This window comes from Lithobates pipiens, unplaced genomic scaffold (assembly GCF_037356315.1).
Source record: "Lithobates pipiens isolate NorthernLeopardFrog02 unplaced genomic scaffold, aLitPip1_a1.2 Scaffold_16, whole genome shotgun sequence".
In the NCBI taxonomy this organism is placed as follows: domain Eukaryota; kingdom Metazoa; phylum Chordata; class Amphibia; order Anura; family Ranidae; genus Lithobates; species Lithobates pipiens.
In genome coordinates, this window is record NW_027507748.1 from 480,855,734 (window position 1) to 480,875,161 (window position 19,428).

Genomic DNA, 19,428 nt, shown 5'->3' on the forward strand with positions numbered 1-19,428 from the left:
CAGTATAAGTGTCACTGGTGACGCTGGTTAGCCAGTTAGTTATTTAGGTTCCCCGTCAGGTTTTTATATAGCGCCAGGGACCCCCATATACTACCTAATAAAAATTTGAACCACCTGATTGCCCCTAGTTAACCCTTTCACCACTGATCACCGTATAAGTGTTACGGGTGACTCTGGTTAGTTTGTTTTTTATAGCATTTTATATTCAAATCCGGAAGGCAGTGCTTGGTTTTCGGGGTCCCGTACGTGGCTAGGCTCCCAAAAAGTCCCCCACATGTGGTATCCCCGTACTCGGGAGAAGCAGCAGAATTTATTTTGGGGTGTAATTTGACTTCTGCCCATAGCATGTGTGAGCAATATATCATTTAGTGACAACTTTGTGCAAAAAAAAAAAAGTTTGTAATATTCCCGCAACTTTTGGCAAAATATAAAATATTCCATGGACTCAACATGCCTCTCAGTAAATAGCTTGGGGTGTCTACTTTCCAAAATGGGGTCATTTGGGGGGGTTTTGTGCTATTTTGGCATTTTATGGCCTTCGAAACTGTGATAGGTAGTGAGGAGTTAAATCAAAAATTTGCACGCTTAGAAATCCTGAAGGTGGTGATTGGTTTTCGGGGTGCCGTGCGCGACTAGACTCCCAAAAAGTCCCACACATGTGGTATCCCCGTACTCGGGAGAAGCAGCAGAATGTATTTTGGGGTGCAATTCCACATATAACCATGGCATGTGTGAGCAATATATCATTTAGTGACAACTTTTTGTAAAAAAAAATTTTTTATTTTTTTTTTGTCATTATTCAATCCCTTAGGACAAAAAAAATAAATATTCAATGGGCTCAACATACCCATCAGCAATTTCCTTGGGGTGTCTACTTTCCAAAATGGGGTCATTTGGGGGGGATTTGTACTGCCCTGCCATTTTAGCACCTCAAGAAATGAGATCGGCAGTCATAAATTAAAAGCTGTGTAAATTCCAGAAAATGTACTCTAGTTTGTAGACGCTATAACTTTTGCGCAAACCAAAAAATATTCGCTTATTGACATTTTTTTTACTAAAGACATGTGGCTGAATAAATTTTGCCCTCAATGTATGACTAAAATTTAGTTTATTCGATTTTTCTTATAACAAAAAGAAGAAAATATCTTTTTTTTTCAAAATTTTCGCTCTTTTTCCATTTATATCGCAAAAAAAAAAAATCGCAGAGGCAATCAAATACCATCAAAAGAAAGCTCTATTTGTGGGAAGAAAAGGACGCAAATTTCGTTTGGGTGCAATATTGCATGACCGCGCAATTACCAGTTAAAGCAGCGCAGTGCGAAATTGCAAAAAGACCTCTGGTCCTTAAGGTATTTATTGGTCCGAGGCTGAAGTGGTTAAAAATATAAAGAGGGCTTTTGTTTCCTTTGTATGGAATAACAAACAACCAAGACTGGCGCATCATATTCTGTGCAAAGTGAGGTTGGAAGGTGGTATGGAATTACCCGATATTGGGTCATATTATAGGGCAATGGCCTTAGTACGTATCTTAAATTGGAATCATGACCAATCTAATAAAATTTGGATGCTAGAGCAAACAATGGCAGGAAGGAAACTGACAGGACTACCTTGGGTCCCGAAGTTGAATAGGGGGCTCTCAAAATGGACATCGCCATTAACTAAAAACACATTAAAAATTTGGGACAAACTTAATCATTCTGGAGATTATGCCCCCTGGGTATCTCCCTTGACCCCGTTGGAAGGGTTCCCGTGGTTCTCTCCGGGGGAAGGAGAGAGATCAATGGGGACATGGGGGAAAGATGGAGATACATCATGGGGAAAATTTGCTCCATATGGAACGCTACTGCCCCTAGCGGAACTGTTGCAGAAGTTAGGACCAATGCCAATGGATTGGAGGTATCAACAGTTGGTATACTTTTTAAATAAGATTAAAACTATGATAAGACCCCTGAATACGCTTACCATATTTGTGAAGATAATCGGGGAAGAGTGAGGGCAGCCGGTTCATGACTGGAGGAAGAGTTAAGCTGCGGGATCGCAGAGCAGGATAGTACCCTGGAACAGCTTACAATTGCCTCCACTCTGCTCGCCTTCATACACAGCCCCACCTCCTTCTGACCACACGCCTGTGATAGACAGAACACATCCCAGCATTGGACCCGCATTCTGTCTAAGGCACGGGTTCAGGAGGAGGCGGGGCTGTGTGTGACAGCGAGCAGAGCAGAAGCAATTGTAATGTAAGCTGTTACAGTGGGCTCTTTGCGCTCTGTGATCCCACAGCTTTCCTCTTCCTCCATGCTCTCTTCCCCCGGGGTGATCACTGGGAGAATGGCTCCCGATCAACCCTGCCCCACCCCCCGAGGTGAGTGGAAAGTTTGAGGGCTGCTGTACACGTTCCAGTTCAGCGACCTGGGTGTCATTGAAATCAAAGCATGAGCATGATATCCAGGTAACCAGAATTTTCAAAAGGAAAGGCTAGCAATGTCCGCCTCCATTATTCTCTCATAAACATCTCCTATTATAGATTAGCTGTTTTTAAAGGTGCTTATAGATATCATATGTCACTTTCCTGGCATGTCATTTTATCTGGCATTTTTTGACTGGGTAACAATTGTCAGCTCACAACAGCCTTTGAGAACCCCTTGCATGATCACCATTATCCACATACGGCTGTCTTCTTGTAATTTCTCCTTCTCCATTACCAAAAACAGGAATGCTCATGCAACTGGGGCACTTCTGTTTAGGGGAGAAACTCACCAAAAAGGCTTTGTGGGGATTGGATTATGTATATACAGTATGTCTGAAAATTCACTAGCATCTTTGACGTGTCCAATATCACGTTAGCTTTTGTCTAGTTTGCAGTTGTTATATACAGAAAATAAGCAACAGTGAGAGCCCTCATCGGACAGATACCACCAAACCTGGATGAAGTTCTTTATGAATGGTATCCATTCACCAGTTAGATATAACTGAACTGTGATCATCTGCTCTGACACTTACCTTCTGTCTGCCAGAAGATGTTGTCCACTTGTTTGCTTAATCTCGTATTTATATGCGACTGTACTTTCATTTTTGCCTTGCTAGTTTTTATTTATCTTGTGCATTGAACTGTTCTCCCACTGACATGACAGTTATTCAGGGAAAGTAGACTTGACTGGCTCCAGAATGAGCCATGACCTTACATTTGTAAAGTGTCTGGACAGGAACCGACTCTCAATTTCAATGCTCACTACACACCCTTATTATGGGTAAATTTAGCTTGGCGATACATAGTTTCAGGACATTTTGCTTTGTACAGTAAGCTAAATGTTCCATCTGGTTAACTGTATTCCAGAGCCCATATATCTTTCTGACATTTTGCTTTCTTTACAGTGTTAGGAAATTGGTTCCTTTTTGTTTTCAGTTCTTAATCGAATGCGGCAGCTTCTTGTTCCACCTGTGCCTAAAGGGATCAAGTCTAATAAGCCATGGGAAACATCTTATCCGTAGGCTTGGAATTCTCATTCTGTATTGAATGTGTTGAAAAAAAGAATGAAGAGAAAATGTACAGCACACCGCCTGGGAGCATGTCTTATTCTGTAAATGCTCAATTTGTACAAGTCAATAAACTATTCTGTAATCTGTCAACGACTAGAAAGTAGAACTGCATTATTGCCTGGGGTGGTCATGGGGAAAAATATGACAGCTATTCAAACAGCATCTTAAAGATCTTGACAGCCCTTGGCATAATATATTGATATAAAGAGATATCTGCAATAATATAAGCGGTTGGGTTACAATTGCAGTTTATTGTACTGCATGGCGCTTTGAAGAGAGAGGGAATTTCACAGTGGAATTTCAGAACTTGTGCAGTTTACATCTCCGTCTGTTATTTTTATCATCGTATTGGCTGTCAGATGCTCTTTTCCAAGAGTTCAGTGGAAAACTCATATTACTTTTGTACATGTAAAACATTTAAAGACCAATGTATACAAAAGAAGAAGGCAGTTCACAGCTGATCAGATTTCAGCACCAGTTAATTCAGTGCAGGTTAAAGCAACTACATTTACTTTTTCTTCTATTTTCTGTCATATTTTTGCTGAGACATTTTAAAGTGTATGTAAAGCTAATATATATATTTGTTTATTTTGGAAATTATGTAAAATAGCCTCTGTCAGGAGTATATTGTCTGTACCCCCACTGAAGAGATTCACCCTCTCTAGTTGTCCTGGTGACCACTGTCTTGCAAGTGATGGGAAGTTGAACAGGAGATGAGGGGAAATCCTGTTCTGCTGACAACATCTGTGTAATAGGGAACATTCTCTCATTTTGGAAAGATCTCCTCATACGTCCTTCAGTGTCCCTGAGATAGGAAGTAAAGGCAAATCTCCCCAAAGGGATACAGACAACAATCCTTCCAAAACTTAAAAAAAAGTACACTAGTCTTTTTACACTAAACCAAGAAACCAGTTCACAATCAATAGAAATACTTTCCTACAGTGGTTACAATCTACAATTAATGGGAGCTAAGAACTGACTGCACTGCATGTTAGCAGCTTCTATAATATATAATTTAAGGGTGATGGCCCATCATCTATTCAAAACTAATGCTGCTTAGATCAATTTTGCAGGAAATTATCAAATGAAATACTTTTTTTAATGACTTTGAGGTTTTTGCAGGTTTCCATGGCCATTTTTCTCCAGCTTTGTTTTACGGATATTAGGAGAAGCTGATTTACCTTCAAAATGGTTTCTTAACTGCACTTAAATGTATTTATTTATGCAAGTGTAAATCAGTCCAGAGAAGGTCAAATATATACATTGCAAAGGTTTTAGGAAATGTTATTTCAGATTGTTGCCCACTTCTGCACAGTATAGATTAAGCCCATTCTAGTAACATCCTTCCTCCTCAGTGATAAGTGAATGAATGATTTGTCTAGCGCTGAAAATGCAAACTGAATCGCCTCAAGGTGCTGGATTCGTCCTGTGTTGTCCAGCTTCTTAGAAGAGGTAGGTCTTGAGTTTTTTCCTGAAGGCCTGATGCTTTTCTTCCATGCGGATGTAAGTTGGTAGAGCGTTCCATAACTGTGGTTCTTGGACTGCGAATCTTCGTTCAGTGAGGGATCACCTGCTCTACTTTTTCCTTTCTGAGTGTTAAGTGAGAGGATTTACCTGCTCTAATCACATGAACAAACTTTGCCCACTCAAAAGTTATTTTTTCAAATCATCCTCTAATCAATGAGTACTAAAGGCTCCCAGAAGCCCCCTCTCTCTCCTCATTGGCTCACTGGCTTTGATTGACAGCAGCAGGAGCTATTGGCTGTCTCAGCCAATGAGGATGGAGAGTCCCCGGAGAGCTAAGGCTCTCGTGCACATCGCTGGAGGAAGATCAGGCTATTCAGAGAGGCTGGTGCACAGAGGAGGTCTTTTTACCTTCATGCATAGAATGCATGAAGGTAAAAAACCTTCAGCCTTTACAACCACGTTAAGCTCTAATGACTTTCTCTACTCCTCCACCCACCCCCCTTTTTTCATTTGTCCCTTACTCCCACCCATGGGTTTGCACATTGAGGGCTATTTTGGCCATGTGTCCTTGCTGTGCAGGGCTGTTTTGGCCATATGTCCAGGCCAGCCCTTGGACCATAAGATGGTGCGGCAATTGCGGCGCTATCATCTTAATATCTTGTGCCAATTACTGAATAAGATCCACAAGCTCTACTGCTTAATTAGGAAATCTGTACAAAAAGGTAAGCCACTGCCCCCACCTATAACTGGTCCTTGCAGCAAGGAGCATTGGAAGGCAACATACGGTTTTATGCAAAAATTTAGGTACCCCTGACAATTTCCATGATTGTCATTTATAAATATTTGGGTGTTTGGATCAGCAATTTCATTTTGATCTATCAAATACTGCAACTGAAGGACACAGTAATATTTCAGTAGTGAAATAAGGTTTATTGGATTAACATAAAAATGCGCAACATGCATCAAAACAAAATTAGACAAGTACATAAATTTGGGCACCCTTGTCATTTTGTGGATTTGAATACCTGTAATTACTTAGCACTGATTAATTGGAACACACAATTGGTTTGTTGAGCTCATTAAGCCTTGAACTTCATAGACCGGTGCATCCAATCATGAGAAAAGGTATTTAAGGTGGCCAATTGCAAGTTATTGTTCTCTTTGACTCTCCTCTGAAGACTGGCAACATGGAGGCCTCAAAAGAACTCTCAAATGGCCTGAAAACAAAGATTGTTCTACATTATGGTTTAGAGGAAGGCTACAAAAAGTTATCGTAGAGATATAAGCGATTGCAGTCATTGTAAATCACTGTATCATCCAATCATGTGCAAGCAAAAATGTTGTTTTTTATTTTCCTTGCATGTCCCCCTCAGATCTACAGTGACTGCACTTCCAAGTGCACTTGTAGTGCAAATTGGATTTGCATTTAGTAAATAACCCCCAGCATGCGTTAAAAACAGGGATTTAGTCTGCACACAAATTCATGCATTAATTAGGAAATCTGTGTCTGGGATGTACAGTTCCTTTACACCTGAATATAGTAGTGAATATTAGCCGGCAAATCTGTGAACTCCAAAATATTAATTTTTTATTGGCTGCATGTAGAATATACAGCTAACGCAATTTGGCTGTATTTTCTATGAGTAAATGTGTTAGCTGTATTTACTGTATTTTCTACATGTAGCCAATTTTCAAAAAAATAATATTTTGGTGTTGCCGGCTAATATCCACTACTATCTGGGCCAATCGTGTCTTAACAAAATCATAAGGACAGAGGCTTCCTCTTTTTAAATTTGATGGGGGGCACCCTAAAAGATATTATTCCAAATTCCAGTTTTTCCATTTAGTTCATGGAAACAAGCTCCTCAGGGTTCACAATCAGTGGGGCCTGCACAAGTGTTATTCAGAGCTCCACTCCACAAAACTCCAAGTGAAGAAATGGTAGAAGCAGACTTGGATGATCTGTCAGACCTTGATGAAAGTGAAGACTTTCCATCAGAACTTTCAGCCTCAGGGAATCAGCAAACTGAAACAAAAGAATAAAGCCATACTTCAAGATGTACAGTATGTTCCTGGTCGAGGAAACTGAAAAAGGACTTAAAGCAATATATTCCACATGGCAGATCCATGAGAAGTCAAAAGGTCAAATCAGTGCTTCCCACCTGTATAGCAGTTTTGAGGAAGCCAAAGGCCATTGTTCCCCCATACACCACAGTGAAGGATATTATTCCCAGTGGAAAGAGAGAATATACTAGTATATATACTATATACAAATTTTTGAATTAAGAGAACTTAAATAGACTTTGCTTTAAAACCTGAGTTTAGTGTCACTTTATTCGCTCCACAATGGCCAGGTTCTTGTTCCTGGTGCAAAGAACTCAGGCACTACACTTAGCATTTGTAGACGGGAACCTGACCAATAAACTCCTAATCAGACAGTTCTTCAATTCTTCAAAGCTCTTCTCAGACACAGGTCACCAACAATACTTCTGATATGTCCCTGAGACCTTCAGATTACCGAATGTACTTAACTATTTCTCCATTTGAACCAATAATTGATTTTCATGTCACCATAAAACTGGCTTACCTGGTTGGTACTACTTCTGCTCATAGAGTCGGCAAGATGCAAGCCTTTTCACTAAGGAAAAGCTTCCGTCAGAAATCATCAATTTTTTGGATGTGAGAAAATGCATATACTCCAATACATTAAAAGCACCCAACCTAACAAAGAAAGCAAAGCATCTAAAGTATCCATTGCAAGATGTATCCTCCAGGTGTTAGGATGACCTACACTACAATGGGAAAATGCTGTTCCATATGCATCACAGCTCATTCCAGAAGGTCTCTCTCCACATCCTGGTCCTAAAGGTGGTAAATCCACCACATAAACCAGCATTAATACTTTTGTGAATCATTACCAGATTAACTTGCTATCCAGAGATCACATTTTCAGTAGGAAAGTGCTTTAGGCCACTGACCCACCCAAGGTAACATCTTGCTAGTCTCTGTAGTGAACTGTTCTGGAAGATCATTTGGAAAGTTTGGAGTTATTGACTCCATTTCCACGAATCCTCCAGGATAATGAGCTCCCTCCTTTTTTCAGTCATGTTGCCAACTGAAGCTGATTTCTCCTGGGAACCTTTTAAACTCTGATCTAAAAAAAAAAAAAAAAAACCCGATCTTGTGTTTCTTGTTGGGGGGCAGGGCCGTCAATCTAGTGGACCACTATGGAGGATTCATGGGAAAGGCATTATCACAGTGCAATGTGTGCAGTGCGTTCCAAGCACACAAGCCCCAAGGGGAATAGGGCTTACTGTGATCCCCCACACTGCAAAATTTGAGGATCCTGTCAGCAGAGGCTAAGGTAAGGGGGACCTTGATGCATATCTTCCAACAGTTCACAGTTTGTGCAGGACTGTAAATCCAATAAGGTTTACATATGAATGAGCCATTATATGGTTTACATATAAATGAGCTGCTGCAGCTATACTGGGAGGATATAGGCTGTGGTGGGAATTTTGTACTGGGAGGAGAGGGTACTTTTTAGTTGCACTCCATGCACTAGCCTATGCATTACATACTTCTAATCCCTGTGATTTGTGCAGTAACCACTCCTGACTCCTGCGGTCTGCATTACTGCGCAGGACTGTGATGTAAAAGAAGACTGATGTTAATGGGAACTCTGAATTAAAGGGGAGACTTGAGTGTCACTACCTAACAACTATGGCAACATGTGCACAGAAATCTTCTCTTTGTGTATATGATTGTTTCACCAAAAGCATCCCCTGCAGTAGGGAAAGCTGCTGTTTTTTATGTATTTTTGTGAGATGCTTTCAAGAATAAAGGTTTGCTTGAGCTGTTTCATCTGTTACAAAGTGGAGATTGATCAGGGAGTGCTGTGAAGGCAGATTCTCCAATTTAGCAGTTATGGTAAAACAGATATCCTTATCTTTGGAACAGAGGAAAGAAACAAAATTGCTAAAAATCCTTGCAGTGCATGTGATTTATCTGGATTGTTAGAAACTACAAAAGTGTGGTTTTTACTTTAAAAACAAAAACAATGTAATTACATTTGTTTGACCTAATTTGAAAAACTGAAATGTTTACTAATCTGTATAATATTGTTTTGTGTACATAACAATTGATTATGTTTTGTGTTACATCACAGTGTAATAATCCCAAAACAAAAGAACCGAAACTAAAAGCCGCTGCACGGATAGTACCCGAGTGGGCAGACTATGACAATGAGATCAGACAACTTCTGAAAAGGATAGACCAGCAGAAAAAGAACGACACACAGGCCTCTGCCACTGGTAAGAGTATGGATTTGATTAATCTCATCTATTCCCCACTGATATTTAATCATTTCATCATTAGCCCTTTTCAAATACGTTGGTCAAGAATTTTGGTTTTATTTTAGCAGAGACAGCACAAAGGGTACAGTTATACAACAGCATTAGGAATAAAATAATAAATACCTACACTTTATTCACTATGTCAGGTTCTTCAAGATGCATGCTTTCCAAACCTGTTAGATGTCTTTGCTTGATGTAGAAACTTTACATGTTTGCAAATAAATTGTATTACTTAAGTTCTAATTGTTCTGCTCTGACCAATGTTTAATTGTACAATACTCTGGTACTAACATTGGTACTAAATTGTAAGGCCTCATGAACACTGGAGTTTTGTTAACTGTTCTAGATTCCATTTCTTCTGGCAGCAGAGTTTTGGCAGAAAAAACGCTTTACTCTTGTAAACTAGTGTAACTTGTTTACTTGCGTCAAACATTTTTTATACCAAAACTGTGCTGCTCCTGGATGCACTGTCTGCGGGGGTTTTTTTTCTACCTCTAAACTCCCCTAATTACCTATGTATGCATTGTGACATAGGCTAACATGGAGAGGCATTAGGAGCAGCAGAAAAAGACAAGTGTGCATGAGGCCTAATAATGATGATATAATTCTACCCCAGATAATTCCCTTATTCAGTAGCTCACATTAAGGTAGCTTATGTCTACCACAATGAAGCTTTGAACATGCTAGGTGCATGCAGATTATATGGAATGTGAACACATACTGATCAGAAAATCATATACAGTGGGTATAGAAAAGAATAACCCCACCTCTACCCCCTTTAAAAGAATCACATTATGTTGCTTTGCAGCCTGAAATGAAGACCGGCACAGTTTTTTTCCAGCTGTAGTGCAATGTATAACATCCAAGTGAAAGCTATAACGCCAACATGTCAGAAAAAAAAATTCAAAAACAGAATCACTGTTGGAATAAGGATCCCCCCCCTCTTAAAAATGACTTGTAAATTCAAGCCATTGTAGCTAATCACCTTCTCAATGGCACACCATTTGACTTTCAACTGTGATCAACTGTGGTCATTTTGGTTAGTTCAGCATGAAAAGAGATTTCATGGAGCATTTCAGTCCCTGTAGTGCAACTGAAGCAAACACTCAACTATGGGTAGCAAGGCATTGTCAAAAGATCTCTCCGATAAAGTTCTGGACATGCACAAATCAGGAAATGGATACAAAAACATGTTAAAGACTCTATCAATGCCTAGAAGCAAAGTGAAGTCTAATATTAAGAAATGGAAGGTATTTGATACAACACAGTTCCTCCCTGGATCAGGACATTGCTGCAAACTGGATGAAAGAGCCAGGAGGAAACTGGTCAGAGAGGCTATGAAGAGGCCTACAGCAACTCTGAAGCAGTTGCAGGAATTTATGACAAAGAGTGGTCATTGTGTGCATGTGACAACAATATCACAAATTCTATACAAACGTGTCTTTTATGTGAGGGCTGCAAGAAAAAAGCCACTCCTTAAGAAAAGCAACATACAGTCAAGACTGAGCTTTGCCAAAATGCACCTTGAAGATTGAGGCCACAATGGAAAAAGGTGTTATGGTCAGATGAGACTAAAATTGACTTATTTGGCCTCAACACCAAACAATATGTCTGGCTCACCATCCAAATAACACCATTCCTACAGTAAAGCATGGAGGTGGTAATATCCTGTTATGGGGGTGTTTCTCTGCTGCAGGGACTGGAAATCTTGTAAGGATTGGAGAAAACTGGATGGGGCAAAATGCCATCAAATTATTGAGGAAAATCTGCTGCCCTCTGCCTAAAAGTTGTCAATGGGAAGGTTTACCTTCCAACATGACAATGACCCAAAGCACACAGCAAAAATTACCACAGTGGTTGAAGAAGAAAGGGGTGAATGTCCTTGTATGACCTAGTCAGAGCCCATAATTAAACCTCATTGAAAATCTGTGGAATGACTTGAAGACTGCAGTCCACAAACAGTCACCATCAAATTTTAGCAGCTCTTCAAAGAAGAGTGGGCAAATATTGCAAAGTCTAGATGTGAAAAGTTAGTAGAGTCATGTCCCACCAGACTAAAGGCTGTAATTAAAGCAAAATGTGGTTTAACAAAATACTGACACAAGGGGGTAATCCTTTTTCCAACTTAGTAATTGTTTTTGAAACAAAGAATTCTGACATGTTGGTGCCTTTCACTTGGATATTTTAAATACATACAGCTGGGGTGATTCTTTTCTATACTCACTGTATTGCCTGAGCCATTGGTCCAGGCTGCAAGTGAGTTCACAATCAGGGCTTACCTGCCTAAAATAATTGTGACATTTGCAAAGAAGTGTGTGCGGTATAGTATTGTGACTTTTATTTGTGCACTTCTAGAGCTAGAGTACACATTTCTGATTGCACGCTGTGCCTTTCATAAGTGAGGTGGCAGCAGCTTTTAATATTCCAGCAGCTTCCGACAGTTTCCTGTAGCCTGATAGCAGTCGTTTGCTATAGTATGACAGCAGTTTCTAGCTGTCTCTTGTATTATGACTGCTGATTTCTGACATACCAATTTGTAACACAGTAAACACATATCTGTCTAACGTGAAAAAAAAATATTATATTGCCCAACAATCTCATCATTGCAGTTTTGATGAAATATAGCAGTGGTTAGGTTGGAGGGGAGTAAAACTCTACAGGTTGGGGCTTGTCACAGGTATGGTTCTTTTGCAGCATACTGGCACAAATCTGTACACCACAATATAGCTGCTTTATATAACTTCAGCAGGTGTATGATGCCATTCTACAGAATAGTGGCTCAGACTTTACAAGATATACCTATGGCTTTGTTTTAAGTCAAAGATCCCCTCTTTGAATGTAGAGTAAGAAAATTGCTGATTGCTTTCTGTGTCCTGTTGGGGAGATTTCACTGTTGGCTCTGTTTCCACTACTGCGAGTTGATTTGCGACTTGACACGTGAAGTCGCATGACAAGTCAAAATCCAAGTATTTCAATGGTCCCCATTGTAATTGGTGCGACTCAAGTTGCAGCAACTCCAAAAAAAGGTTTTTGCACTACTTTGTTCCGACTTCGGAGCAAATTGTTCTTGCATGATTCTCACCAGTAGCATGACATCGCATTAAGAAAATCGCATTGCAATGTCACACTATAAATTGCGCAACATTGGGGTTGCAATAGTGGAAACCTAGCCTTACTCCTTGCCCTAGAGATGCTACAAAAAATTGGAGGAAAGCTTTTCAAAGGGAGTGCCCACTAAGTTGTCTCTAGAACATGTGTCCATATTGAAAGCTTTTCCCTCTAACTCGTATATCAGTGACAATTGTAAAAGGGTGTATTTTCTGCCCATGTGCCAATAGACAGTAGGGAAAACATCAAAGATTCTGACCTTTGCCCGCTCTACCCCAAGCTAAAAAAATATCCATTTACATGATGTATAAATAAAAAGCCTGAGTTTTGGAAGGTATATTAGGACGATCTAAAGCACAATTATTCTATATGCAAAATGCATTAGTGCAGACATAACCTGCTGTTACCAAAATGAGAAAGACATAGTACCATATGCTTATCCTTCATGTTTTTGTTTTATTCTATCCCTTTAATGGCAGGCATTGTTTGCAGCTAATATGTTTACATGGCTTATTCTACTGTGCTGTCAATCAAATCTTTTTTTTCTTTCCTTTATTCAGTAAAGTTGTGCCATTTCGCTAAAAGATGAAATCCTGCTGAATTTACTTTATTGGCAAGGCCTCAGGATGCTTCTTTTTTTTTTCCTTCCTCCCCTGAACACCTTTTCTCCAGGGGAGGAAAAAGCAGCTTAGAAAATGCACCTAGCGTGAAGTCGTGAAGTCTTCATGCATTTTTTTAACCAGAATATTAATTGACATGCCTTTAGGCATGTTCAATGTTTTTTGTTTTTTTTCTGCCCAAATGCGCAAGTCAAACACCTGTAAAGGCTTTTTTTTATTGTTATTTATTTATTTATTTTTTACATCCTGTCTGCATGCCTTTAGCTCCATGTTTTCCCATGACAACTGAGTGGCAGTTGGTCTGCGCATATCGCTATTTCTGCCTGGGAATAACAGTCTGACAACTAAAGGTTCCTTAAACTCAAGTATAGTGTCATTGCTCAACTTAAATGGATAGAGCCCATGTATAACCGAATGTAATCAATACTAACCTGCACCCACATATTGTGAATGTTTTCATGCACAGTAGGAATATATTGCTTGCTTACCAGCAAGTAAGTGGGAATGATGCTATAATCTGTTTGTACAGTAGTAGTGTGTCACAACACAGCATGCTGGCGAAATCATCTGAAAAAGATCAACCTGCATTGTTTGGTGTTCACGGTTGTCTTCTGTGTTTCTTTTGTTCCAGCAGATATGAAACATGATGAACTTTAGAAATCACAGTGATGTGAAAGAAATCGCTTTTGACTAGAAGAAAAGGAAGAAAATAACACTTGAAACAATTGTGACATTTTATTTTTTTTTGTACATAAAAAGAACATACTGAAGTCTTCATTGAAGTGGTGCACTGCTAAAATGTTTTCTCCTATTTTTTTTTTTATTCTTATTATTATTATTAATAAATTGTATGTAATAAGGATTTAGAGTTATAACAGGGGGTTTATAATATGCCTTGAGGTCCCAGGCACATTGTAAATTCAGTGCGACATTTAAGGGCATCTTTTTCCCCTACCATTTCAAGCAAGTACTGTGAAATACTGCTTTTCAACCAAATCCACCACAATGGCGCAAATGGCAACTTTGCCCAATATATTCACTCTTGGCTTCATTAAGCAGCAATAAAGCACACTGCAGATGAGGCGTTAGTAAACCCCCCCCGGGCCCCGGGCATATGCAGCTATTCTTGGGCAGCTGTGCTTCAGCTACATGTATTCTTTAATGGACTGTTCATTTCATCTCAGGTTAGGTACACTGCCCTCCCACAGTCTTTATACTGTAAATCTAGTTTTGTATAGATGTACTATATTCACATTTACTACTTTGCAGTTTTTTCTACCTTGAAAGAAAAGAAGAATACATAATTCTTTTTTTTTTTTTATATATATATTAACATTTTTATTTGTTTGTATTTTGTGTTTTAGGAGGCATATTTTTTTTTCATGAATATATGTGTATGTAAAATGTAGTGGCATTTTTTTTTTACAATAAGGCACAGTATATTTGTACATACTGTGTGTGAGTGTGAGAATCGGCTAAGCTAAATACTGTATATCTTAAACTGATCAAAGGAAATTCACAATTTCCCCCTGCACATGATTACTTTTTTTCTCCCCTGAAATAGAAGAAAGATGACCTGGTCTCAGGGTCACTGACCTCCAGAGAGGAGCACATGGGAAGTGGAATAAAATAACCAGGATGGCAAACGTGTTCTATTTTAGCTGCTTAGTTGCACAGGTATTTTACTTGATAACCATATTAAGAGGCAATGAGTCCTGGGGTGTTGATGTTCCCATGTTGTGGCCAAGGAATGATCTTTATGTGAGAAAAAAAAAAAATCTGTCTAGTGTGGTTAGGACTGGCAGACTTATCACCCTGTATTGAGTGGGGGATTCTACTATTATACACTCCAGTACATTATCTAGCAATTCATATATTAGTTATTATGTTTGACTACTTTTCTACTAATCTATCGAATATATGAAGCATGAGCTGAAACGTTTGAGTCACATCCAGAAAGTTGAGGTGTACTGTGGGGGAAATAATTATTTGATCCCCTACAGATTTTGTAAGTTTGCCCACTTACAAATAAATGAAGGGTCCATAATTTTTATCATAGGTGTATTTTAAATGATAGAGACAGAATATCAACCAAAAAAACAGAAAAAAAAACATGATACAAATGTTATAAATTGAGTTGCAGTTCAGTGAGTAAAATAAGTGATCCCCAAGCAAAACATGACTTAGTACTTGGTGGAGAAACCCTTGTAGGCAAGCACATAGGTAAGACGTGTATTATAGTTAGTTACCAGGTTTGCACACATCTCAGGAGGCATTTTGGTCCACTCTTCTTTACAGATCTTCTTTGAACCCTTAAGGATTTTTTATTGTTGTTTGGCAACTCACGCTGAAAGACCCATCCATGACCTATCTTCTGTGTTCTGGCTGAGGGAAGAAGGTTCTCATCCAAGATTTTACAATACATGGCCCCTCAATGCAGAAAAAGTCAGTCTGTACCTTTAGTAGAGAAACAGCCCTGAAGCAAACTTCCACCTCCGTGCTTGACTGTAGGGATGGAGTTCTTAGGGTCATAGTCATCATTTTTCTCAATTACAAACACGGCAAGTCCCCCTCCTCAGGAAGTCACAAATACAGTCACGTCCATGAACATCTAAATGATTCAGAGAAGGATTGGGAGAAAGTGCTGTGGTCAGATGAGACCAAAATGTAGCTCTTTGGCAGTAACTTGACACGCTGTGCTCTGCATTGTGTATGCACAGATCCTCCCCTCCTGTACTGTCTATCTAGGGAAAGCCAGCTAACACAGGAAGGGTAGCCAACCTGCACATACTAAGTTGTGTCTTTTATGCTGGAGAGAACATTTACTTGTTCTCAATGCTAGCCAGGTCACATGATATTGGCATCACACATGTGGGAGTGTATACAGGCTGCAGTGGAAATCTCCTCCTACCTGAACACTCAGCATTGGAGAAACTGTGCAGTTTATCATTGACCATGGTATACAGATCAGCAAAGAAGGTATATAGTGGCAATATTTTAATGTAAAAAGATTTATAAGCTGTGGGCACATATAATATGAGAATAGTCTTAAAACCCAATTTTACTTTTTTTTTTTTCTAAAATCCGGCTTCCCTATGTACCAATATGCTATTAACGTACTTCTGTTGCAAAAAGCTTTGCTTTTTAGAATAAAGCCACACCTTAGCCCCTGCTGCATTCATAGAACACTTAATGACTTCCTGGTATGTAGATTTGGCACGTGAGAGCCAGTAAGACAGGAAGCAGTTTCCCAGCTGACCTCATTAGTGCACACACCCATTGACAAGGTTTGCATGGCATCCTGGGAATCCCTCCATACAAGCATTTCCTGGCTTGTCAATGTAACCTGCTATGTTTGCACCGTGTCCCCAGCGTCTCTCCAAATGGGCCTATAAATAAGCATTTTTATTTCTGTCAGTGTTCGACAGTTCCTCTCATTTCCTGTCTGTGTCAGAAGCACAGGAAGTTAGGATAAATTTCTCAAACTAAGCCCCAAAGCAATAAAAAAAGGGGTTCCCCATTCCATTTAAAACTAAGACAAACTGTTTTAGCTAGGGTTTTCAACTTTCTTACCCCAGAGGGTACTCCATCCTTACTAAAATAGCCGAGCACTAGTCAAAGCTTGTAGGAGGAGTTTTAATTTTCCTCTGACTGTCCTATGAGGCTGCATGACCCTTGACCCTCTGTCAGGACAGTGCTGATCGGCCCTCTACTGATCACATGCACCCCCCCCCCCCCCCCCCAAAAAAACTCTCCAGCAATACACGCCTAACTGAGCATATACGGCCTGCCCCAATGCTCTGTCTTGTTAGGAGAAGGATTGGGGACAGTGGAAGAAGCGGAGGCTAGGAGAAGACATGGTCAAGCAGCCAGATTAATCCCTTAGGTTCCACAGTGGGTATAACAAGCATGCATATGGTGATTTTACTGTTGTGGGTTTAGTAACACTTTAATGCTTGCACAAAACACTTTTCAAACCTCTCCTCAGTACTTCCCAAATATTGACAGTGCCGTGTGCATATTTGGGGAATCTGCAAACTTCCTCATTTATCAGCAACCTGTCTGTAATTATAATTTCTCTTTAATATAATTACTTAGTGCTTAAACTGTTTACCAGTTATGATTAGCTGGCACATTTTTCCCAAGTTTCAGGAGAAAAAGGCCAACAGAATATCAAGCTATTTCTGAAGTGACAAATGATTAGACCTAATTGTGGCTGATGAAAAATTGATTACTTTAATTGGAAAACTTAAGTTCTGCTCCAGTGTTATGTTTGTGCAACATTTTATAAAGACTAAGCACCTTTGCTTTACACAATGCTAAACATTTACAGTTTCAAGAGGAGTGTCACCAATCTGATGTTTTTTTTTTTAAGCATTCCAGTTTTTTCATCTTGCATTTACCTGCGGTTAAAGTTTTTACCTGGATTAAAGAAGAAAAAAAAAGATGCAATACATGCACATTTTGCTCCCCCCCGTGTGTTGTCACTTTAAAAACACTGCACAGTACTGTACATAAAAATACCTGTTGACCCTTCCAGACATCTAGTAAGCTTGTAACTGCCTGCGCTGCACTGATATTTTAAGCAGTTTTTTTTTTTTTTTTTTTATCCTTGCCCAGTACTCCCCTTGGCCTACATAACAATGCCACCTTATGGCGATAAGGAGAGGGTGTTCTGTAGTTCTGACGCATTTTCTGGCCTAGGATGACAGTGTTACAGTACTGTGAATGAGTGTTACCCTAGGAGAAGTGTTACTGGCCAAATCACCAGGTGAACAAAAAAAAACGTGAAAAACAAACCTACGGAAGCTACCACATCTAAGGCTTCAGTCACATTGGCACTCCTGCATTTGGCTTTTCTAAATCTTGGATGCATAAACAACAACTTTGTCTCGCAGATCAGAATTCTATTTTCTCTAAACGTAGGTAACGGCACAGTGAATGTCACAGTTGAAAAATCATTACATGCATTTCTACATGTCCTCTAAACACATAAATGCAGATTTGACACGGAGGCCCAAGGACTGGTAATCTGGAAAAAATATAAAGTTTTCTTTAATTTTAGATGCATTTTACAGCATCTGTGTTCTCCATCTTAGTGTCACCTGTGTTTACGAAAGAGGGAATTTGCGAGCTGTGGTCACACAAATATTCAAATGTCATTGCTGCATGAAATAAAAACTAGCAAACTGCTGCCACAAAATGTTCACCAGTGTGTATGATTGGACAAGCCCCAGCATCAATATAACCTCATGGTTCTAGATCGGTGGTCTCCAAACTGAGGCCCGCTGCTTACCTTTACCTGGTCATCATGGCACCATTCCTCCCACTGACGCCAACGATGGGGCACTATTCCTCCCAATGACAACTTACTTCCACTGACTCTGGGGCATTTTCTACTCCCAAGGACCACAATCTGCCCATCCCCCCCCCCCCCCAATATCTGAAGGACAATAAACTGACCCTTTGTTTATAAAGTTTGAAGACCCCTGTTCTAGATGTTGGTTTGGGTTTATCCGTTACGAAGACAAAACAAACGTGGCTTTATCCTTCTAACAATGCATGGGCAAGGTGTTAACTTTTTAAGGATTTACAGTGCCTTGAAAAGTATTCATACCCCTTGAAATTTTCCACATCTTGTCATGTTGCAACCAAAAACGTAAATGTATTTTATTGGGATTTTATGTAATGGACCAACACAAAGTGGCACATAATTGTAAAGTGGAAGAAAAAAAAATTTCAAAATTTTTTACAGTACATATATGAAAACTGTGGTGTACATTTGTATTCTGCCCCCCCCCCCCCCCTGCACTTTGCTGCAATTACAGATGCAAGTTTTTTTGGGGATGTCTCTACCAGCATTGCACCCCTAGAGAGTGAAATTTTTGCTAATTTTTCCTTGCAAAATAGCTCAAGCTCTGTCAGATTGGATGAGCTATGAGTAAGCACCCAACCTTGGTATAAAACATGTAAGCTGATGCCTGTAGTTCACCTTTTGTATGCAGAACTTGAATAAAGAAATTGCATAGGAGTGAAGCCGTCCAGTCTTCTTTTCTTCTAAGATTGGATGGAGAGCATCTGTGAACAGCAATTTTCAAGTCTTGTCACAGATTCTCAATAGGATTTAGGCCTGGACTTTGGGCCATTCTAACACATGAATATGCTTTGATCTAAACCATTCCATTGTAGCTTTGGCTGTATGTTAGGATTGTTGTCCTTCTGGAAGGTGAACCTCTGCCCCAGTCTCAAGTCGTGTGCATACTCTAACAGGTTTACTTCGAAGATTGCCCTGCGTTTGGCTCCATCCATCTTCCCATAAACTCTGACCAGCTTCCCTGCTG

General features: G+C 39.7%; 1 protein-coding gene across 3 annotated transcripts in view; it reads left to right on the plus strand.

The window, feature by feature from the left end:
- UGGT2 (UDP-glucose glycoprotein glucosyltransferase 2) overlaps positions 1-18,525 on the plus strand; it is a 672,069-nt gene extending 653,544 nt beyond the window's left edge. For 2 of the 3 annotated variants that reach the window (XM_077483028.1, XM_077483030.1), the window contains exons 38-39: positions 9,173-9,317; positions 13,719-18,525. In XM_077483028.1, coding sequence (XP_077339154.1) covers positions 9,173-9,317; positions 13,719-13,744 — 171 coding nt within the window. In that variant the 3' untranslated portion in view covers positions 13,745-18,525. The remainder of the gene's footprint in view (positions 1-9,172; positions 9,318-13,718) is intronic. The other variant, XM_077483029.1, reaches the window with a different exon arrangement.
- Positions 18,526-19,428: the final 903 nt, after the last annotated feature.